Below are 22,842 nucleotides of genomic sequence, written 5' to 3' on the forward strand. Positions count from 1 at the left end.
TACCAATCATTTCACAGCACTGAAGAATTTAAGTCCAGGGCGATGAAGGTAGTGAGAAGAGAGTAAAAAATATAGACAAGAATGTCTAAGATACAGAGCTGGGCAAAAGTTCAGCCAGACTTCTTCCAGGATCTCTGAGAAAGAACCTGCCTATGGTGAAAGACAGGGAAGTGGAGGCTAGTACGCCCTCGGCCCCTGTGGTTGTTACGTCAGGGCAGGAATGCTGTGTTTGCAGATTATGGCATGTCACTAAAAAGATCAAGTTACCATGTAGTTCAGATTTTGCATTAGTTGTGAAGTAACATAGTCCCAGCTACCTTTCGTTGAAGGCTGGAGCTTCTCTGGGAAAAGAAACGATCGAACAAGCATGTGTGATAAAAACCTAAATCTTCTTCAGGCCATCAGAATACAGATTATCAGAATTCATTAGAACCTTATCTATAGAGCTGGGGCAGGAAACCTTTTGGTTTTGCTAAACTGGTCACTGTTAAATCAATTCCTCTGTTCCTACTCCCAGGATTGCACTGAGTTGGCATAGAAACCACATCAGGGCTAGACAGCTACAGCAGTTCCGCAACCATACCTTCCCCCTCCCCTCAAAAAACAAAACACAACAACACCCCCCCCCCAGGTAAATAGGAATAGTGCCACTAAAGAAAGACGTGTGTAAGTTTTGAGCAAGGGAAGGAAGGAGCCTGAAAGTTACCTGGAGTTTAAAAGGCAGTAAAGTCCTTGAGGACAAGGACAAGGCAAGGTACCGTCTAGATAAGGACCACGTTGAGGGCTATGTCTATTGCACAACCTTCTGCTACAGTTTGAACTCCTTCAAGGGGGAAACTCCTTTAAGTTTCTTTTTGGGGGGGGGCTGCCCATCACTGGGGAAAACTAAACCAGAACACAAATCCTTGGCACTGGAGTTAGTCTGAATCCACGAAACTATAGCACAATGCATACAAGCAGCTCCTTAGGGAAAACATCCTGCCTTTCCCCACTGAAAGACACAGGTTGAACTCATATTTCAATCAGAGATGTAAATTTGTTGACCCTAGATTCCTGTATAAGCCACCATGCACTAAGCTATAAACCATGGTTTCTAAACCCCAGCACCTGGGTTCACACCTAAGCTTTGTGAAAAATATATCGTAGCCTATCATTCTATCTGAAACAGGCCTGATAGACTGGCACAGTCTTTTGTAGGCCCTGCTTTGCATTCCGGACTTGACCTCTAAAGAAAGCTATTAAATCAAGATATTTATGTTGGCTGCCCCTATTTAATATACCACAGAGCAGCAAAGCTCTGGGGTATGTTAACATCTCTATCCCTGACATACATACCTAGAACGTAGAGCGCCATTCATTCATTTCTTCTGCATAAATACTTCAAATCTCTCTTCACCTTTTAGGTCAGTTTCCTGTTGTAAGAAAAAACACTAGGAACTCATGGCACCATCAATGTTTCAGGTACCAAGAAAGACAGTATTGAGTTTGGCTCTTAACCAAGGTACGCAACGAGACATTAGAGGATGAAGGTATTAAAAACTTGTCGCTATCTACCCTGCTTCTACCTTCCCTGTTTTAAGGAGCTCCCCAAAAGGAAGTTAGCCAAATTATGGCCATGTACAGCAAATGGAGAAGACAGAACTTTCCTGGAGGCTGAACAACACTTTTAATTCCACCTGAGTCATCGAGACGAGTATGGATCAGGAAATCACAAAGCGATTTAGCTAAGTCCAAGCCTGTTCTCCAAGGCCACTTGGCACACAGTAGTGTTTCCTCTTCGTGGGCTTTGCAGATTTGGTTTTCCTTAGTTCTTCTCGTTTCTGTTCTTACTGGCAAGCAAAAAGCAGAAGCATTCTCCCATCTATTTCCCCAGGCACTGAGCTGTATTGTAAACTGGGGTGGGGTGTCTAATAAAGCCCTTTAAGAAACCCCATCTGTACGATACCCAGGACACCACTGGAGCAGGATCTTGCATTTCTTCAGGTACTCCCTTGCCATTTGCTTGAAGAAATAAAAAATCAATGCAACCCTCCTGGAGCAATTCAGAGGTTAAGACACACAACTCAAATGTTCCTTCGCAGTCGCAGTTATGAAGAGCTTAGGGTAAGACTGCCCTCTGGTGAACAATGCAAATACAGCCGTATCTTGTCCAACCTGGCAACAAGCAAAACAACCGTCTGGTAGTCCCCTTCATTGTTTAACTACCAGCCCAAGGTAAATTGAATACTTTCAAAATCAGTACAACATGATGGGGTATTATTGATATATGAACTGTCCACTCAAGGGAAGTCTATTCAGTTCACAGCCCAGCCTACAAGTGCTAACTATAGTGCTAACAATTTCCTACATTCAGGAAATTGAAGGGACATTCAGGTATTCTGTGAGAGGAGAACCATGTGGGTGGCATTGTCTGCTCTTAAGCCCACCTAGTAACTCAAGAATGAAGGTGACCAAGCGGCTCTGTCATTAAAAACAAAAGGTACATTTTCTAAGTCTGCCTGCCTGCCCAGATCTATGAAGCTGAGGAGGGCAGGAGCCATCACAAAGCACTCTGCTACGACTGAACTCATTTGTTTTTTAGAAGACCTCAGAAGCCGAACTCGTGTTCAGCCTCTTCATGCTGTGGGACTCTGGAGGGAAAGGAAAAAGCAGACGGCCTGGGAAGCATGTGAAGCACAAACCCTTAGCAAGCCATTTAGACTTCTCCCCCGGCAGGAAACAAGACTTCTTTCTTCTAATGAATGAGCCCATCAGCCTTGCATTACTCCCCAGTGCCCAGGCTTATGAGCGCATTAACCTCAAGAGCATACTGAACATGGAATCAACTTCTCGAATCTCCACTAGCAGCTAACAGAAGCAGCTGGAACTACTAAGGGAAGAGATGCTCCCGTCTTGGCACATAACCCACAGATTTAACAAAGTTCGGAGACTCCATCCTTGCAAAAGGAAAACAGCCTTTCAGAAAAGCCAGTGTGAAATGAGTCAAGAGGAAGGCCAAGAAGTTCCACGTTAAGTTCTTTTCTCTGGATAGCCGAGCAGTGGCAACATGCTCCGACGTGTGCCAGGAACTGAGAGAGCGAGAGACAGCGAGGCTCTGCTGGCATCTGAGGCAGGTCTGTAGCTGAAATCTGGTCGCAGAAAGCATTTGGCTTGGAAGGTTTAAGAGTCACCTTTTAATCCCATTTAAGATACAAAAAAAGAGGAGTGTGCACGCTACAAAATAACCTTGATATGGGAACATTAACCAGTTACAGCTTCCACTCTGTGCAGAAAACCCTGCTCCAGTATGGCTGGGTAATGCCAGCAGGGAGGCCTCCTATGCCCCAGGCATGCTGGGATTCCGAGATTCAGCGCAGGGATACCCCGCAGGTAGTGGAGTTAAGATGCAGCAATCAATTCTGGCTTTGGTTTGACTCTGACAGGCGATTTTTCTGTGGAGAAGGAAAAACACACACAAAGAGGAAGGAGTTATTGGCTTTGAATGGTTTTAGAGCCAGCAAATCCTAACCAGTGGTTTTTATGCAGTCCTCTCGCTGACCTGCACCCAGAACAACTTTTGCAGGAACTCAGACATAGAGTCTTTTTGCCTCCTGCTTCTACAAACGCTCCCTCCAATGTGAATGGTGAATTCCTCTCTGTTCTTCCAGAATGATCCGATGTGTGTGTTTGCGCCATTACATTCTTCGGGATCTGCATTAACACCAGTATTTTCAAGGCCAACTTGCTCAAATACAAACCTCCCCATTCCCTGCCCCAATCTTTCTGGAGAAGCTGTGCTTAATTATGAGTGCACCCTTCAATTCTGGCCACAGCAGATAAATCATATTCTCCCAGTGGGCACCTAATGCCTTTGAAAAGAGAGCTACTGTGACAAGGCAGAGACCCTCACAGAAGAACATGCCAATCAACTGGGCTATATTGTGCTACTATTAATCATACTACGAATGCAGAATGTAAATGGCTGCAGCACAAGCAGAGCAGTGTTGTGGTTGTTTTGAAAAGCTTATTCTTCTGTCCAGTTTCGCTGAAAGCCTTCTTCTGATTCTGAGCTATCCTCCCAGGTCTAGCCCGTTTAAGGGAAGGATTAGTCAAACCATGGAAAGGTTTAAATTTATTTTATTTATTTATTTATTTTATTTTAATTCCATTTATATCCCGCCCTTCTCCGAAGACTCAGGGCGGCTTACAAGCTTAGCAGTAGCCTTCATTCTATGTATATGCCTGCTCATTAGGGCTTTCACACACACACCTAAGCGGCATTATTACAAAGTCAGCTTATTGCCCCCAACAATCTGGGTCCTCAATAATAATAAACTCTGTAAATAAAAGCCAGATCTTGCTGCTTGCTAGAAGGGCTATATATTTACATGTGATATTCTACAGTTGGGTGTCTCTTAAATATCTGTTATTTAACATATTTATGTACGGCATGCTCTCAGCAGAGCCAGCCTATGATACATTCCACAAATAAGTACTAAAGACAAAATATACAAAATATTATAACATTTTGTAAAATCCTAAAAAAATAATAATCAGTTTCCCACCCCCCATAACAAAACAATCTGAAATCAACATTAAAGACAACAGGTCAAAAGGCACTCTCTGGGGAAAGATGAAAGTGCAAAAATAGATTCTAGTTCCCTCCATTGTCCTCATCCTCTCCAAAAATGCCAGAAAGGAGCAGCAAAACCATCAGGCAAAGCACTGGAGCCATCAGCAACACCACAGATTCCAAATAAATCTCTTCCCAGAGTAGCAAGTACAAAGGGTCTTTTTTATCTGAAGAAGGCAACTCAGAGCTTACAACATACAGAGGACGGTGGGATTCAAGCCTTTCAGAAATCGACTATCAAGCACCTTGAATCCGATTCAAAAATTGGTTGGCGGGCAGCTTAGCCGGAATGTGTCACACGCTCTTGTTAAGATATATCTGACAGAGATACGGCCACTGCAATTTGAATCTGACAACATTTCCAGCTCGCCTCCTCAGCACCTTCACACCAAGCATGTTGTAATGGTCCATTTGATAAGTAAGCAAAGCAAAAATAATACGATCTCTTCTGAAAAGGTTTGAAATAGTAAATCATATACAGGTTAGAAAAATGCTCTAGGCCACTTCATTGATCTGGCATTCAAGGATGGCCCAAGGTCCAAGAGCCTGTCCAGCAAATGGTAGATTTACTCCTTCAGGAGGAAAAAAAAAACATTAATTGAGGGAGAGTCCCTCCCAATCACCAACCACTAAGCCTTCTGACTTGTCCAGATTCAGTTGTAATCTACTGCATTTACGCAGACTACAATCTGGTCCAAGCAAAACCAATTCTAAATACGTGTGCTTTCAATCTATTTTTGAGAGCACCAGGTTCTGGGCATGATAGTTACAATGAACTTGCTAAAAAAACTGAAAACTGGTTTGAGAGTGTGCATGTGATAGTTGACCTCTTCTACTATAGATTCAGTTTGCAAGAGATGCTTCAGAACATGCAGGAGTGCAAATATAGCATCTGTTTATGACTCATTTAAGCAGCTGTGTTGTTTTCCAGGATCATACAATGGCAACTAGCGCAGAGAAGCCTTCCCCTGTTGCTACATGATCCTGAAATAAGAGCCTTGGTGGAGCAGTGGGCTAATGCCTCCTTAAGTAACACCAGCTGCCTGCAATTAGTGCAGGTTCGACTCCCATCAGGCTCAAGGTTGACTCAGCCTTCCATCCTTCCAAGGTAGGTAAAATGAGGACCCAGATTGTTGGGGGCAATTAAGCTGACTTTGTAATAATGCCGCTTGGGGTTTGTGTGAAAGCCCTAATAAGCAGGCATATACATAGAATGAAGGCTACTGCTAAGCTTGTAAGCCGCCCTGAGTCTTCGGAGAAGGGCGGGATATAAATGGAATTTAAAAAAAATTAAAAAAAAAATCAGATGTGGCTGCTTTAATGAGTCATAGATTAATACTACATTTGCACTGCAAATAAAATCCGAGACAGCAGAAAGGCCCTACTTTTCTGTTCTCATCCTTTTTGCACAACTCTTGCTTCCAACTTTCATTCTCTACAAATTTATTACAGCACCACTCGTTTTACATTTCAGTGTTTGCTTTCAGAAAAAAAAGACAAGCAAGTTGAACAAAAAACAGGAGCCAGATATTTAAGACACAGGTTAGAAGTAACTTTATTTTTTTAATTGGAAATTCTAGTTTTTAGACTCTTGTAGCAATTCAAAATTAGGGAAGAGATAGGAAAACAGTTAACAGTTTCTAGATAAATAATTACTTTTAAAAGTTTATGCTCTATGCTTGAAAAGGGAGAAGCACTTGAGCAGGGGTCTTCAAACTTGACCCTTTTATGACCTGTAGACTTCAACTCCTGGCTGAGGAATTCTGGGAGTTGAAGTCCACAAGTCATAAAAGGGCCAAGTTTGAAGACCCCTGCACTTGAGTATAATGTAGTGAAAAATAACCAGTTATGATGTCTATTTCCCAATATAGTATAAAGATTAAAGTGCAGGGCTGAGATGAGACATGAAGCTCACAAGGTGACTATGGGCTGTGGTGACACTCTCATATTTAGAAGGGTTGCTAGCAGGATAAGATCAATAGATGTCCATGCTGCTCCTTTGAATTTCCAGAGGAAATATGGAATGTAACAATAAAATAGGTAAGAGCCTTATCCAATTTTGCAGTTACTGCTCGGCTATCCAGGCTTTCAATACGCTGTCTTTGTTGATTAGGTAAAATTTAATAACAGGACATCTAACTAAAACTGGAATGACAAACTTTTTAACTGACTATGTTATTCTTAGAAATCTATTAGTTTAAATATGTTGTATTAAATGTTACGGGAAATAGAGAAGGATGTTTTGATAATGTAACCTGAACTATGTACTAAAAACTCTGTTATTGAATTTTTGATTACCCAGTCACCATGATGCTTTCTAAATATAGTTGTTAAATTGGAAAACCAATAAAACTTGTTTTTTTTTTAAAAAATAATAATAGGTAAGAGCTACAGCTAGTGCAAAAAAGTAGTTCAGAGGCTGAGATTCCAAAGAGTAAAGGCCCAGGACCAAATTAAATCTAATATAAATGGAAAACTCACTCATTTTTCAGCCTTCCCCTTTGTCAATACTGGGCTAATACACCATACCTACTTTCAAGGTAATTTACAAACAACTGCCAGCAAGCAATACAAACGTAAGACTACAAACTCTGAAGCTCTGCACCGATTATAATAACTAGCTGGGGCCTGAACACAGAATGAAGTTTGATACAAGCTATTATAAATGGCCCTAGAGCTGTTTGTGAGTGTTCTGTAGATTTCATGCCTGTCTTGAATGAAGTATTTATTAGCCATAGCCAAGATCAAGAGCCCTTTTGCGCACAATGGCAATATCAAAAGGAAAGGATAAACTCCGAACAGATAATACTACCTGAAATCCTTTCTGGGAGAGGCTCTGAGGGAACCTCTGGAAGATCAATCTGTTCCTGGAAGGGAAAAACAAAAAGGGGGGGTTCCTGTGAAACACATATTCCACAGACAGGAAACAACTTTATATTACTGTAGAACTTTTAAATGCACAGGAAATAACTATGTTACCATCTGTCTGCCACTTCTAAGGCTTTGAGCCTGTATCATTTATACAATGCTTCTAGCACTTTGATGAGTAATTCTGATTAATTTGGTCAGGTGAAGCTGTGGATTTTTCAATGAATAAAGCTCAATTCACGAGGACTACATGGGGATGGACATGTATTTTTCTTGACAACAATACAGCAATGGTTAGCCACTGTCTTTTTTCACACCAAGTTCATAGTTCTTGGACTTCCTGGTCAATACTATTCTTTTTTTTTTCTAGATTTCTCACAGCTGGTTGGTTGTTGATTACAATGCCATGAAGTGTGGGACAAGCAGAGACATTTTAGGAAATGCTGTGGATTGCTCCAATCAGATACATAGCCATCATTTTCTCTCAAGTAACAATGTAAGGTCTCTGAGATACTAACCCTTCCTTTATCCCTGAAACTGCTGGCAGACACCACAATAGAAGAACTACAGGAACTTCCTAACTTGTAAGAAGGAATAACCAGAAGATTACTAAGGCACTATTTGTTTCTTTCTTGCTTGCTCCCAGTAAGAAGAAAGGATATAAAGTGAACTCTGGTTTGAATTTTCTGCAAATCACTTATTTCTCTTCTAGTGTGGGCCTGGTAAATACAGAGACATGAAGCCATTTTAAAAGATATGAAGTCGTGTCAAGGATTACCCAAAGAATAAAATAAGAGTATTAAATATACTAATGCCACAAGATTATCTACTTGAATTTTCTTGAACTAAGTTCTATCAGCAGCCAGTAAAAATACTTATAGTTCTGGGTTAAAAGTTCATTATTTATGGTAATAAAGACTGATCGAAATATGTTATCAGCTTTAAAGACTGCATTATTTTGCTTTTACTATGGCAAACTTCTTCTTTGGTCAGTTAAAACATATAAAGAGGAATCAGAATTGAAAAAGCACCTAATCTTAAGAGGGACCACACTTTTTCTAGGTCTTACTTTTGAATTTTGAATTGCTTTTGAATGTATGAAAATAATTACAATCCCCAACATCTTCCCTAATCTTTTCCCAATATTTTCCCAGTTCACCTTAATATATAATTCCATAATTATTATCCTAACAAGTAGGATTTTCTACCCTGAATTTTATTTACTGGAGTGAGATATTTATTGGCCTCCTTTTTGCACAAGATCATAATAAGTTATTATTTTTGTTAACATTAGCTGTTTCCCATCTATTTCTAACATGAATACAAAATGCAATATACTGGCATACTCATATGAATGCATACCTATTGAGGAAATAAAGCTTAATTATCCCAGAGTGAAGGACCAATTTTCTAAGAAGGGAATTATGTGGCTGGAAGAGTGGTCCAAATTTTTGGGAAAATCTATGAATAAAAGGAAAATATCTATCCTTCTATTTAAAGTGTACCTTGAAGGATTAAGATGAATCCTTTGAAGATTCAGAAGGTTAATACAAATGATATACGGGTAGTCCTTGACTTATAACAGTTCATTTGGTGACCATTCTAAGCTACAGCAGCACTGAAAAAAAATGACTTATGACCATTTTTCACACTTACGACTGTTGCAGCATCCCCATGGATCTGTGATCAAAATTCAGATGCTTGACAACTGACTCATATTTATGACAGTCGCAGTATCTCGGGGTCATGCGATCACCTTTTGTGATCTTCTGAGAAGCAAAGTCAATGGGGAAGCCAGATTCGCTTAAACAGCCGTGGTTCTAACTTAACAACTGCAGTGATTCACTCAACAACTGTGGCAAGCAAGGTTGTAACACAGGGCAAAATTTTCTTAACTGTCTCGTTTAGCAACAGGAATTTTGGGCTCAATTGTGACCCTAAGTCAAGGACTATCTGTAATCTGAATATTTTGGAAGAAAATGCTGCTTCCTCATCAAAGACACCATTTCAAAATAAACTCCTGAACTAATTCCCCAATTTGGCAATTGGTGCTTACCTGAGTGATGGCCTCTAATTCAGCTAAAATAGCATCTTCATCCTCTGTAGTGAGCCTTCCGGACAAAATCTCATCTATTTGCTGCAAAGAAAAAGGCAGATGAACACCATGCTGTTAACAACAGATCTCCAAGATTGCAGTTCCCTCTCTGACATAAAAAAAACAACAACAACGAACAATTGTTAGCTATTCGTTTCAATCTCAGCTTCAATACTCGGGATGAATTCAATACTGTACACGCTTCCAGGTTAACATGGCAAGGTACTTTATGCTACATGTAAACAAGTACCTTAACAATCCAAGGGAGTGAAATGGTGGAATGCAAGTAATAAAAAGAGTGTGCCTTTGCACCAAGCGCTACAGAATGGACCACACAAGCCATACATACCCTCTGGTACTCTACAGCCTCCTGGGTTTCATCCATGATTCTTTCCACCTCTTCTATTGACATAACCTGTAAGAGAACCCCACAATTTTACATAAACAAGATGACTGTCGGTGGGTTGCAATTTAAGAGAGGGCAGGCAGGCAGCTCCAGTCATACTTACTTGGTGCATTCTATTTAAACATTCATTGCCAATTTTGAGGCCCTCAATCACTTTCATCTCAATCTGTGTGAATTCAATATCGTGTACCTGTAGGAGAGAAGACAAGGATCACAGAATGCCATGTTCTATCCATAAGTTTTAAGGAAAGCAACCTGAAGATGTTTGAAGAGTTCTAGCGAACAGAAGGCAGCCTGTGGCAGCTAGTTTCACTGGTTGACAGTTTGTACACTTGGATGGTCTACAGCAAGAATGGGCAATTAGTTTTCCCAATGTGCCACATCAGGAACTGGGATTGTCGTGGAGCGCCAAACCAATAGGGCTATGAAGGTGTGTAGCCATGTAAACATGGACATACTTAAATTTTAAAAAAACCCCAAAACCCTGTGGGCCAGACAGTGACAGCCAAAGCACTGGATGTGTAAAATGCCCACATCTGGTCTACGGGGTCCATGGACAGTACAGCACCAAGCAAAATAAGTAGCATTTCCTTAGTAAATGAGAATCTTGCTACGACAGCAATAAAAGCAGGAGAAATCTAAGTTATATAATTTCTCTGTATGAATCCGTGTCTACTGAATTACTAGGATTACAAGTTGTTCAGATTAATTTCTGATGCCTCTCTCTCTCCTCTTTTCTTGCCAAAAAGGCACACAAACACATGAACGTATATTAGTATCAACCTTCCTTAAAATGCAAGGACATTACTGTTGTGACAAGTTTGATAAGAGGGCTGGATGAGCAACAAAAAAAGATGGAATGAGGGACAGTTCAGTCAACATTATGTGACCATTAAAGCAACTAATGCTGTTCAAAGCTATCATTCTATTCTCAAGAAAAGCAATATATACTTGTGCCCAGAGCAGGGGTGCCATGTATACTTGCACATAAGTTGAAAATTTTAGGTATCAAAATACACATCCAAAATTGTGTTTGGCTTACACCTGTGAACCACAGCTCAGATTTTTTAAAGATATCACGGCCCAACTGCACAAACAGCAGTCAAATGCTTAGGAGTACCTTGGTTAAAAATTTGCTTAAAAATTCAAGGGTTGGCTTATCTGAAGGTGACCTATTTTTCACAGTGTTTCAACTAAATTTTGAGGGTCAGCTTATCTGTGAGTATACAGTATATAGGACTCCTAAAAGATGTTTAAACCACAGCATTCCCCCATAAGAGCCAATGTGAATCCTGAGTTAAAGAAATCCTCTTATATTAAAAGTAAATTAAACTAAACTCAGAACCTTACATGTAAGCCACACTTCAGAAATCCTGAAAATCAAGTGACCAGATGCAATTCAGAAACCCAATCCCACATACCATGCGTTCTAAATTGCTAATTTGGTTTTCAGTTTTGTCTAACAATTGTTCTTCATAACGCTTCTTCTTTAGCAGAAGCTTGGCTTTCCTAGAAGGAGGGGAAAAAAGGAGTGGATGAAAAAGCAAATCTAGAAAAAATATTATACCAAGCCATTTTTGTCCGAGCTCAATAGAAAAAAAATCTTTTATTTCAGGATTTGATAACTTGACAAGTTAACTAAAAATCTCTTGAAAAAAACATAACAGGTCAGTTACAGAACTATGTTGTGATTCAGGGCCAGCCTGTGGGTCCGGCAGCCGGCTCGGATGTCTCGGATGACTCAGACGAGGGGGAGGAGGAGGGTGTTGAAGACGAACTTGCTGATGATGGCTTGGAGGCTTCGCAGAGCCCCCAGCCAGGGCCCTCTTCTCAGCTGCGCGAGCCCGACAGTGCGGATGATGATGACCCACAGCTGGCCCTGTTCAAGGATGCCCGACGCAGGAGGCAGTCAAGCAGGAACAAGCAGAGAAAGGCTGTGGGACTCCTCGGAAGGAGGCACAGGGAGGCCACGCCCTGAACTCTAATAAAGGGAGTGTTTGGGGAAGGGCTGGTTGCTGAAAGCAACCGCTCCGTTTGAGGATCACAGTTCCAGTGTTTTGTTTCTTGTTCTGTTGTTTGTGTAATAAATCTTGGCAGACGCCTTCCAGCTTCAGACGCTCTCCAGCCTCTGCCGTTTGTACAGGGGTTGCCTTTCTGCAAGGCCGGTAGCAGGCTGGTTCAGAACAAACTAGTCCGAATTATTGCCTCTTGTCAAGCAAGTCTTATTTTTCATCATTATAGCCAACAAAACTGATATATTTATTCCCTTTAAAATATATTCATTCCCTTTAAAATATATTTATTCCCTTTAAAATATATTTAACCCTTTAAAATGTTTTAAAAGCATGCAGCCATTCTGTCAACGCACTATAGTGATTAAATTGCACTGGCTGCCAAGCTGTTTCCAGGTATTATTTCTTTTAATTATTTACATTTACTATAAAAAAATAAAAAATTAGAAAGATAAAACCTCAGAAAAGAGCAGAAAAACACAATAGCTGCAATCACTCCCCCAACACCCAATCCTGAAATAGCCAAATGATTACAAGCAGAAAAACTATTATACAATACAATCTCTCCTAAAAATAAAGTTTTTCATTAACTTTTGGAACTGAAGGGCATCTACTGAAAAGGCTACAACCAAAGAGATTGTTGGGACACACCAAACAAGAGTCTCCACTATACACAGCAGATAACTAGAAAGCATAGGAGAGCATGTTTCAGCTGAAACACCGGTGAGAATCATTTGGCTAAAGCTGTATTGAAATATAGTACTACATATAATATAGAGAAAGCCAGTTTAATCTAGTGTTTAAGGCATCAGGCTAGAAGCAGGGCACCGTGAGTTCAAGTCCTGCCTTAGCCATGAAAGCTGGCTGGGTGCCTTTGGGCTAATCACTCTCCCTCCCAACCCACCTCACAGGATTGTTACTGTGGGGAAAATAGGAGGAGGAAAGTATATTTGAATATGTTTGCCACCTTAAATTATTTGTAAAAGTAATAAAGGTGGGATACAAATAAATGTAAATAAATAACGGTAAGCTCAAACTCTATCCAGGAGTGACTTACTCTTTCTTGCCATCTTTGAGTAATTGACGAGCCACAATCCTCTCCCGGTCCAGCTGTAGAGAAATCTTTTTCTGATATTGCTTTAATTTGTCTCGTTGCTGTTTTAGTTGCTGGAGAAGAAAACAAACAGATCATTAGAAAAAAATCTTTTCTTCCTTAAGTAGATATACTTGTGAACCCAGCAATCTTGATTTCCAACTTACTGTGCTGAAAAATACTGGAAAGTTAAAACTGGATTTGAAAATTAAGCTATGCAAAATTAAAGTCAAGGCATTGCTACTGGTTCATTGTTATAAATGATATATTAAAAATATTAAAAAAATAATGGTGAGAGTTATTGCCATCCCCTGGCATTCACACACTTCTGAATTTAAAGTCATAAGGGTGCCTTATTAGAAACAGTAAGTTGAAATATCATTCAGAACAATTCTTTATGTTACTATTCATTCACTAATAAAAAATTTGATCCTCCAGATACTGTTAGACTACAGTTCCTTTCATATATGGCAACTGACTGGAATTCAGAAGGTAACAGGTTCCCTCTTCTGGCTAATAAGATTTTTTTTAATTAAAAAAAGTATTTAATTTTATTCCAAAATTTCTTTCCATTCTGTATACAGTTGTAATATCTTCAGTTAAATTACGCCCAACAATAGTGATCTACTTAAATTCTAATGTAATAAATACAAATAAATGGCAATTTTAATATGGAAATATGGAAGAACCAAAAGTGAAAGTGGCTCCCAATTTCTCTGTTGACAGATTCAACAGTTAGTAAATCTGCACTGAAAGCTATTATATATAAAGACTCCTCATAAAGTAATGAAGGAACTCTGAAGTGTTATGACACATTCTGATAATGTAATCCACTGTAAGGCACTTAAGATTTTCTTGTTAAATGAAGAACTGTGATTCATGGCACAGCATATGCATTAAGTGTAAAAATGTTCCAGGTCCAATCCCTGGTTCTTTCAGGTAGGATTGGAAAATATTTCTGCTGAAAACTTTCACTAAGTGACAACAGTCTCACTGTAAGAAACAATACAAAGCTATATAAATGCATTGGCTTGGGATGATATGAATTCAATTTCCTACATATGTTTAGTGGACATTAAGTAACTATATGAAAAGATTCCAGATTAAGAAATTGGAATATAATAGGTCAAATAAAGACCAGTTGTTTGAGATTTCCCTTAACAAAAATGTGAGAAAAAATCCATTATCTCCTATCCAATGATCTACGTTTTACTTTATGCATTTCTACAACTTGTAGATTTTCTCCATTCTACACATTGTCCTTTTTTCAAAATATTCTTCACTTTCTGACAGTTAAGCTGATTTCCAACTTATCTCATGTTATTGAAATAGTAGTATTTTATGCTTTTTAACATTCAAGACATTCAGAAAAACTCTATAACATATCCAATGTATGACAAATTCCAACTTCAAAAGGACTCCGCAACCTCAGGATATTTTTAAGATCATCTAAAAGGCTGTCATAGCCTTTCAGTGTAGGATTTGAGTCAAAACACTTGGGTTTAAGCAAGACTTCAAACCAAGATTCCCAAATCCAGACAGCATATAATGTCAGGGGAACTTCCACCCATCTATCAGCCATTGGCTCTTATGGCCGTGTTCCCACCATGTGTCTAGGGCCAAAAGTGGCTTATGCAATCACATTCAGCTTGTTAGTCCATACTATTTTACACAAACACACACTATTATTTTATACAACAAACTATTGGCTGACGCGTTCTGCCTTATTGCACTGACACACCAAAGAAAGAAAAAGAATAAAGGAGAATATTTGTAACTCACACTGAAATGAAGGGTCCTTGGTGCTGTCTGGAGCTTGGTTGTTTCCTTGCAGACGTTTCATAACCCAAACTAGGAAGCTTCATCGATGCTAGATGATGATGATGATGATACCTAGTTTGGATAATGAAACGTCTGCAAGGCAGCAACCAAGCTCAGACAGCACCAAGGACCCCTCAAAAGGAAAAAAAAAGGTATCTTGTGTGCATTACACACACACACGCACAGAGACTTTTTTAAAAGGGGAGGGGAGGGGGAAAAAAGTGGAAAAGGACGGCGAGGAAGTCCACGGAAGAAGTCGCCGCCTCCGTAAAGGAGAACAAAAGTCGCTTCCTTTTCCGCCTTGCTAGTTATGCCCAGGAGGAAAGGCAGCCCTGCTGGGTCTGATGCGAGGGACGCCCCCTGAACCTCCGGCGGACAGCCGCAGCCTGCCATTCCCACAACCCCCTCCCCTGTCCCCGCTCTCACCAGCACGGCCTTATCTTGCTCGGTAACGCGGGTCTGCCGCTTGCGACCGAACAGATTCCCCATCGCCCCGGCCCCGCCCGCGCGGCCTGGCCTACATCGGCCCCACCCGTTCCTTACTTCAGTACGGAGGCCACCGAGGCTCTATTCTGGTAGAACGAGACCCGCTAGACTCGGAGCGAAATTGACGGCGGACTCACGTCGCAGACTTAAGAAAGACAGAGCAAGACTCCCCACATTTTTTTTTGGATAGCACACTTCCGGGACAAGTTATGATTTTACTGGCACACTGAGGGAAGATGCAACTTTCGATTCTCTAAGAATCTTTCTCCCACCTTTTGGGGAGGAAGTGGCGTATCCTGTGCACTTTTACCGTATATAGGGGAGTAGCTTCTCCTTCAGTTCGGTGTTTTTGGTGGGGGGTGGGGGTGGCTGCTGCTTTGTTTGTCGGAGAAGGCAAGGTGATTGGCAATTGATAATATTCTTCAAATGACGCGTGCATTCAATTCCTGACTCTAATTTAGGGCGTCCTTTATTCTTTGCATTCCTGGGGGTTTTATTTTTGTAAGACTTTCCCTGTGAAAGAGTCGGAGGTTTCTACAGTTTTGGTGGTCAATTTTGTTAGTCTCAGTTGATTGTGGATTCAGGCTTAGCAGCATAGCTATGGTTGAATGTTACCCAGAAATAAAAAAAAAACTTTTGTAGGAAAGAGGCAGGCTAGGGTGGCTTTTCCTAGTTTCTTGTAAGTTTTAGACATGAAAAACAAAATTCTTCCGTGTTGTTTGGAACGTGGCTCAAGATCCAAAACAACAAAAAAACTCACTTGGAATTCCAGTGACAAAGTTTTATTTCAAAAGAAGCGTTTGCAAAGGCTTGGTGGACTGAAACACACACACAGGAGTTCAACCACACCTTACATAGCTGTTTGACACATTTTTATATCCTATCCCCGACGCAGATTCCCACTCCGCTATCGCACTCAACGCCCCTTCCCTAATCATCCGATAAACTTTCCGGACCCCCTAAAACCACTGTCCTTCCCATGTTCCAAGGAAGCCCTTTTGTCCATATCCTATCTTTCACCATCTAATTTTCTGTTACCACAGTCCGTCTCCTACAGTATAGTTGTTTCAATATTTCCTCTTACAATTTGTAACTTCTGCTTTTCACATTTCTACCTGTCAATATTTAGATAAAATATTATTTCTGATCTTCAGTTGGCTTTTGTTTCAACCTTTAGACTCATTAGAAATTTCTGAATAATACTTTTATTCCTTTTAATGTGAATCAAGATGCATGTCAGCTGCATAAAGCCTAGTTGGTGGGAAGGGAGACAGGAAAATAGCACTCTTGATTTGATATTATTTGGATGGATCTTTGTCCGACATGCAGTCCACCCCAACCTTAATGTGGTTCTAACATTCAGTATTAATGTAAGGCCAGTGGAATCTGCAGGGAAGTCAAAATCTGCCAAATGGCAGATGCCCTGAACCATTTGAAAAGGCATCTATGTGGCACTCATAGCTTTGGATTATGACCCTGCTCCAACATCTTGCAGATTTTATTCCGTCCCTCCAATGGGTGCTCCTTTTTGATGCAATTTTAAGTTGGATCACATAACAGGAAGCCTCACTTTAATTATCATTTCTGAGAAAACATGATCCAGGAAACCTGCAAGGTAAAAGGTAGGACTTTATAAATCTCCTCTCTCAGAAGTTGTTTTGGGGCTTCATGCCCTGATTCTGCTTCCTGGTTCAGAGAAGCAGCTTGGAAGCAGCTTGGAAGCTCCTATCACTACCCTGTATCTTAAGGTGCTTCACCTGTCATCCACAGTTTAAATCTGGAGTGCAAAGGAAATAATGCTCTCACAAAAAATCAAAATGCAAAAATTGGAATAATTTCTATAGTGCCCTCTCCTAGGCACGCAGCATAAAAGTGGTGGCTAGAAGAATCAGCTCTCCTCCCACCTTGAAAGACAAATCAATATCACAGGAGATAAACAAAATCAAAGTTAATTCAAATAGAAAAAAAACAATAAAATGCAGAAAAGTCCTTTTAATCTTTAAAATCACATTCGGTATGGAGCTCCCCAGATTACAAAAATACAGTAACTTTCACATTAGTTAAAGAATATTTGAAAAAAATATATAATTTTCTCCTACAGATGAAGAGCACTTTACCTAAAATATCAGATTAGAAAATTTTTAATACAGTTGGCCAACCCCCCCCCCTGTCTTCATGAACACAACCTGAAGTATGAATGGGAGCTCAAAAATACCTAATTCCATAATTTGTATAGTGAGACAAAGAACATGAAACTTAGCACAATACCAAAAAGTAGCTTACCACAACTTAGTGGGTACACATTTTGCTTATTTCTTCAATTTTAAAGCAAATTGTGTTCGAAGTCTGGATTTCTCCAGCTTCTTGGAGATAGCAAATGTTCACAGAAGCTGCTGAGATGAAAACCTTATTCCTCATGCAGCTTTTTTCTGCAGAATCCTCTCTGTTTTTTTTTAAAGATCAAACATTCTCCATTGGAGGAATATGCTGGGGTTTCTTAATTTGTGTATGTGGTGAGCTGCATTATAAGTGCAATCTGGAATCTGACATACAAAGCACATTCACTACACAAGCTATGATCAGGTTACATGCACAGCGTTGTTCGACTTCTAGAAATCACTTTTTCCAAGGTAAAACCCCTTCCATACCAACAATTTCAATGGATTATGTTTTCACTGAAATAAGCATTGAAACCCACGCAGAGACAGGCATAACATTTTATTTGCCTGTAAGTTCAGAGTTGCCCAGTCAGGTTTATATAATGATCTTGCCTGAGGGAAGAAAAGATTTGAAATACAGAAACATATAATTGAAATCTTGCCCTTTGGTCTTCCTACAAGCCTGCTAACTACAGACCAAGGAGAGGATTTGTCCCAAAAATTGATAAGAAAGAGGACCAATATGAATATAATGAAGCCTTGAGGAGGCTTTCAGTTAACAGCTGGTACCTCCCACGCTGTCTAAATTCTGTTCCCATTTTATCATATTCCAGCTCTTCAGATTGATTTGTGAAGAATGTATTTAAAAAATACACCCTCCTCTATGCATCTAGAAGGGTACAGAAAGGGAAATGGATCTCTGGGACACCTAGGGTTACTTTTTTCTTTTCCCATTGTTAGACACAAAAATAGTCACAAATTGAAATCCACTCTGTTTGAGTTACAAATAGAAAAGAAGTTTCTTAGACTTCACAACAAAGTCTAAAAAAATAACGGTTTGCAAAGTGTGGTGGATTCAGGAAGGCAAACAATGCAATGTAGCCAAGAACTGAACCACACCCCAAATTCCAAAATCACATATTATTATACATCCTATCGCGACGCCCCATTCCCTTCCCCATGGCCCCATTGGCTTAGGCTTTGGAGGTTACAATCTATCAGAAGTGCCTAAACAGAATACATTATCTCTGCCCCTGTTTGCTTACATTATACTAATAAGATCCCTCCCCTACTATCAATTCTAGAGGAGAGATGTCTCCCATCTTCTACTAAACCTGCCAGGGGTACCAGGCACCAGAAGGTACTTAAAAACAATTTCTAGATGGTGACTCACATTGGGCCCCATTGTAACTCCTGTTCTCCCCCTCCTCCACTTGAGGCTTGTATTTTTCCCCATATACTCAAAGCATCTACTCAGGCAATTGATTATAAAATGATTGTTATAAAATATAAAATATGATTACATAATACTAAAAGCATATATATATATTTGTTTTTAAATTTCTTCACTACTTCCAGTTATTTTCTACACCATCCAAAAGAACCTACAGCCTTCAATGGAAGTGACCTCCAGAGAGAAACAGGTTTTTAAGATTCTATTATTTTATCCAGCACCAACAAAGTAGGAGAGTCTGTTTCTTTGAAGGGATGACATTCATCTTGAAAGCTACCTAAGTTTCTCTTTATTCCATCTTAGAGCTGTGGTCGCGCAGTGGTTAGAATGCAGTACTGCAGGCTAACTCACTGCTCACTGCCAGGAGATCGATCCTGACGGGCTCAAGGTCGACTCAGCCTTTCCTCCTTCCGAGGTTGGTAAAATGAGGGCCCAGATTGTTGGGGGCAATATACTGACTCTGTAAACTGCTTAGAGAGGGCTGTAAAGGCTATATAAGTCTAAGTGCTATTGCTATCTTATACAAGAAAATCAAGGCAAGGCTGTTTTGAGTTTTTTCCTCACTCTTGCTTCAGTCTCCGGATTGTGTAATCTTTGGACTCCTTAATTATTCCTTCATATCTACTGCAATAGCATTTCTTTCCAGGACTCTGTGCTGGTTGCCAATCAGCTTCAGGTGAAAAAGTTCTGGTGCTAATTCTAAAGCCCTACATGGCTTTGTGCCAAGTTATGTGCTTTCTCCCTTTGGAATTGGACTGCCCAGTTTGATCTAACTGGGAGAAGCTGTTAGTGGCTATCCACCCTAGGGAGGTGAAAGGGCCCAGGACTTGGAGGTGCTGTCCCAAAGGTGCTTTTTCCACGAGGCAACTGGACTTTGTAGTTTTTCTTTGAAGAAGTTTCTTTGAAGCAAAAGGTCTTCAAAGAAAAACAACAAAGTCCAGTTGCCTCGTGAAAAAAGCACCTTTGAGACAACCATGACCTGGATGACTGAGAATCTCCTTAGACATTTGGAGGTGCTGGTAATGACCTATAAAGCCCTAAATGGCTTGGGTCCGGGATATTTAAGGGAACACCTGCTGCCAGCATCAAGCTCCCTTCGTCCAGTGCGCTCCCACAGGGAGGGTCTTCTCAGGGTGTCACCGGTAAGAGATTGCCGGTGGACGACACCCAGGGGGAGGGCCTTCTCTGTGGGTGCGCCTGCCCTCTGGAACCAGCTGCCAGTGGAGCTGAGGACTGCCCCCGACCTCCGTTCATTCCGCCGGGACCTGAAGACCTGGCTCTTCGAGCTCTCTGGCCCAGGCTGAGAATTTTAATTTTAATTTTAATTTTAATTTTAATTTTAATTGGGGTTTTTACTCTTTCAGGGACTGTTATAATCTTTTTAATTGTTTTTTAATTTTTGTATTTCTTGTTTTAATTCCCTGTAAACCGCCCTGAGTCCTTCGGGAAAGGGCAGTATACAAATCCAATTAAATAAATAAATAAATAAATAAATAAATAAATAAATAAATAAAGAGCAGTTTGGTCTTTTGGAACAGCCTCCTAATGGACATTGGATTGGCTCCCAGTGCCTGCTTTTTAGGAGCACCTCAAGATAGATCTTTTCTGGAAGGCATTTGGGCCATAATACTATCTTGCATGGATTTGATTGTGTTATATATTTTGCGTTGATTTTTTAAAAAAAAAATTTAAATTTTTTTTTAAATTGCGAACATTTTAACGTTGCATTGTTATTGTGCATTTTATATGAGTCCTTTTGGATTCCAGGAGTCTTTAACGTGAATAATATCCCCTCAAGAGGCAGACTTGGGAACAGTTTTGGGATTGTAAACAGAAGCAGGTAGAAAGTCAAGGTAGTCGTGTGGATCTAGGAGAAGGGACAACTTCAAAATTACCTGCTAAATAATACCTTTGTTAGAATTGTCTATTTTTGCACTTTAGACAGTACTGGAAAGTTTATCTGATTCATAACATTCCATGTATTAAAAAACAATCAAATATTTTACACATTTTTTTTCCATAAGTGTTAGAATTACCATTTTTTTGTACATAATAAAATGCATCATCAAGCGGGATCCGGTTTCTTCTGCTCTGCAGAGGTTGTAGACGCTTTCTCTCGCTAGATGGCATTACAGGCTTATCATCAAAAACTTCCATGCAGCATTTCAGGACTGATGTTTGCTGCAATGCTATTCATGGCAAGAATGGATCTCTGGACCAGGTCCTATTGCCAACAAAACAGTTGTAAGTTTGTATAAAGGAACATTCTCAAAAAGTAGTGATAAGGTGCTCTTCAGTTGGCAAAGAGATCTGTGAATATTTGCTATATGAGAGATTTGTAACAGAAGTTCATTAGTATTGATTTTTTTTCACTACTATTCTTATGAATTTGAAATGACAACTGAATTAAGAAATCAGCATTAGAATCTAGAGTCTTTGGAAGTCTAAACCAGTTCAGTGATTTGATGTAGTAGGCACAGGTGATAGGGCACATAGTTAGGTTGGGATGCAGCATTCATCCTTCCTCGACATGTTTCTAGCTCTTATGGTTGGTGCAGAGAGGTTTGGGTATAATTAGGCACAGCTGCTGAAATATCCAGAGAGAGCTGATTTTCAGCAATCAAGTAGGGATTGTGCCCTTCCCATAATGTTTTATGCATAACCTATTGATATGCAAACCTGATATATGTACTGCACAGAATTTATATTACCCTGGTGTCTACATTTGATTGTGTGTGTAGGCACAATCTCCAGAAAGTGTGTGTGTGGATAGATAGATAGATAGATAGATAGATAGATAGATAGATAGATAGATAGATAGATAGATAGGAAATGCTACCAAAGATATAAGTGCTGCATAACTTTAGAAAGGTAGTTCATTCATCACATTAAGTGTATTTGTTGAATAAACACAATAGAGGACTTCATACATTGTGCTAAGGCAAAACTGAAATATGACCCTAAGTGTATGGAAATGAAGGTTTCAGCTGTCTTCGCATTTATGTCCAGAATAGGCAGTTTGTTTTGTTCTGTTCTAGAGTGTTAAAAACACTGCATGCCAATGTCAGAGGAGACTGAAAAATCCGGTAGGGGTCCGTAAGGGGCTTCCTATGTTTTCTTCTTTATGATTTGGACTTTGGAAAAGTCCTCACAGGGTTTTTGTGCTAATCTGGCATTGATCCCTGCCATGTTATTCCCAGAAGGTTATCCTCTTTGGGCACGTAAGCTGATTTTCTTCCGGCTTAGCGGCACTGTAGCTGAAATCACAAAGCTTCCATTTTGTGATTTGTGATGCTGCAGCTCTATAGGGCTTGGGAGAAGGCTTTTTTTTTCTCCCTTCCATGGGAACGGTTGCCTCATCCTTCCTCTCAATGCCTAATTTCTCAGCTTTTGAATAAATTTCACAGCAACGTTAAAATCAACCTGACCTTACATGTAATTGTACTGAAGAAGTAAAAAAACAAAAAAAAACGACGATCCCTGATTCTTTTTAAACTGTCCGGCTTGATTTTCTACACTGATATGAGCAATTTGGGGTAGGGCTGAAGGGAGACAGTCATGTCCTACTCCCTGACAAACACACAAGCCTTCTTTCCACAATAGGCTGAGTGGGAAGTGTTTTCCCCCACCCAAACGCTGTGTTATATTGTGGCCTGTTTTCTTCCATTCCAAATGAGTGAGAAGTTTAAGTTTATTGAATTTATATACCGCCCTTTTCCCGTAGGACTCAGGGCGGTTTAACAAGGCAATTAAAAATGTCAATACAATACAAAAGTTAAAAACAATTAAAAATAATTAAATTTGATCCCTGAAAAATATAAAAACCCCAAATTAAAA

General features: G+C 40.0%; 1 protein-coding gene and 1 long non-coding RNA gene across 2 annotated transcripts in view; one reads left to right on the forward strand and one right to left on the reverse strand.

Moving 5' to 3' along the window:
- Window positions 1-1,588: 1,588 nt before the first annotated feature.
- On the reverse strand, window positions 1,589-15,429 carry CHMP6 (charged multivesicular body protein 6). Its single transcript, XM_081321698.1, has 8 exons — window positions 15,334-15,429; window positions 13,051-13,160; window positions 11,403-11,490; window positions 10,085-10,171; window positions 9,925-9,990; window positions 9,537-9,617; window positions 7,425-7,479; window positions 1,589-3,431 (listed from the first exon to the last, which is right to left on the reverse strand). The coding sequence occupies exons 1-8, from the start codon at window positions 15,394-15,396 to the stop codon at window positions 3,379-3,381; spliced, it is 603 nt and encodes a 200-aa protein (XP_081177824.1). The 5' UTR covers window positions 15,397-15,429; the 3' UTR covers window positions 1,589-3,378.
- Window positions 14,892-22,842, forward strand: part of LOC308662153 — a 29,487-nt gene continuing 21,536 nt past the window's right edge. Inside the window, exons 1-3 of the long non-coding RNA XR_014025111.1 lie at window positions 14,892-15,059; window positions 19,131-19,195; window positions 19,309-19,420. This is a non-coding gene — a long non-coding RNA (uncharacterized lncRNA). The remainder of the gene's footprint in view (window positions 15,060-19,130; window positions 19,196-19,308; window positions 19,421-22,842) is intronic.

The sequence above is a fragment of the Vipera berus genome (genome assembly GCF_964194415.1).
Source record: "Vipera berus genome assembly, chromosome: 2".
NCBI lineage: Eukaryota > Metazoa > Chordata > Lepidosauria > Squamata > Viperidae > Vipera > Vipera berus.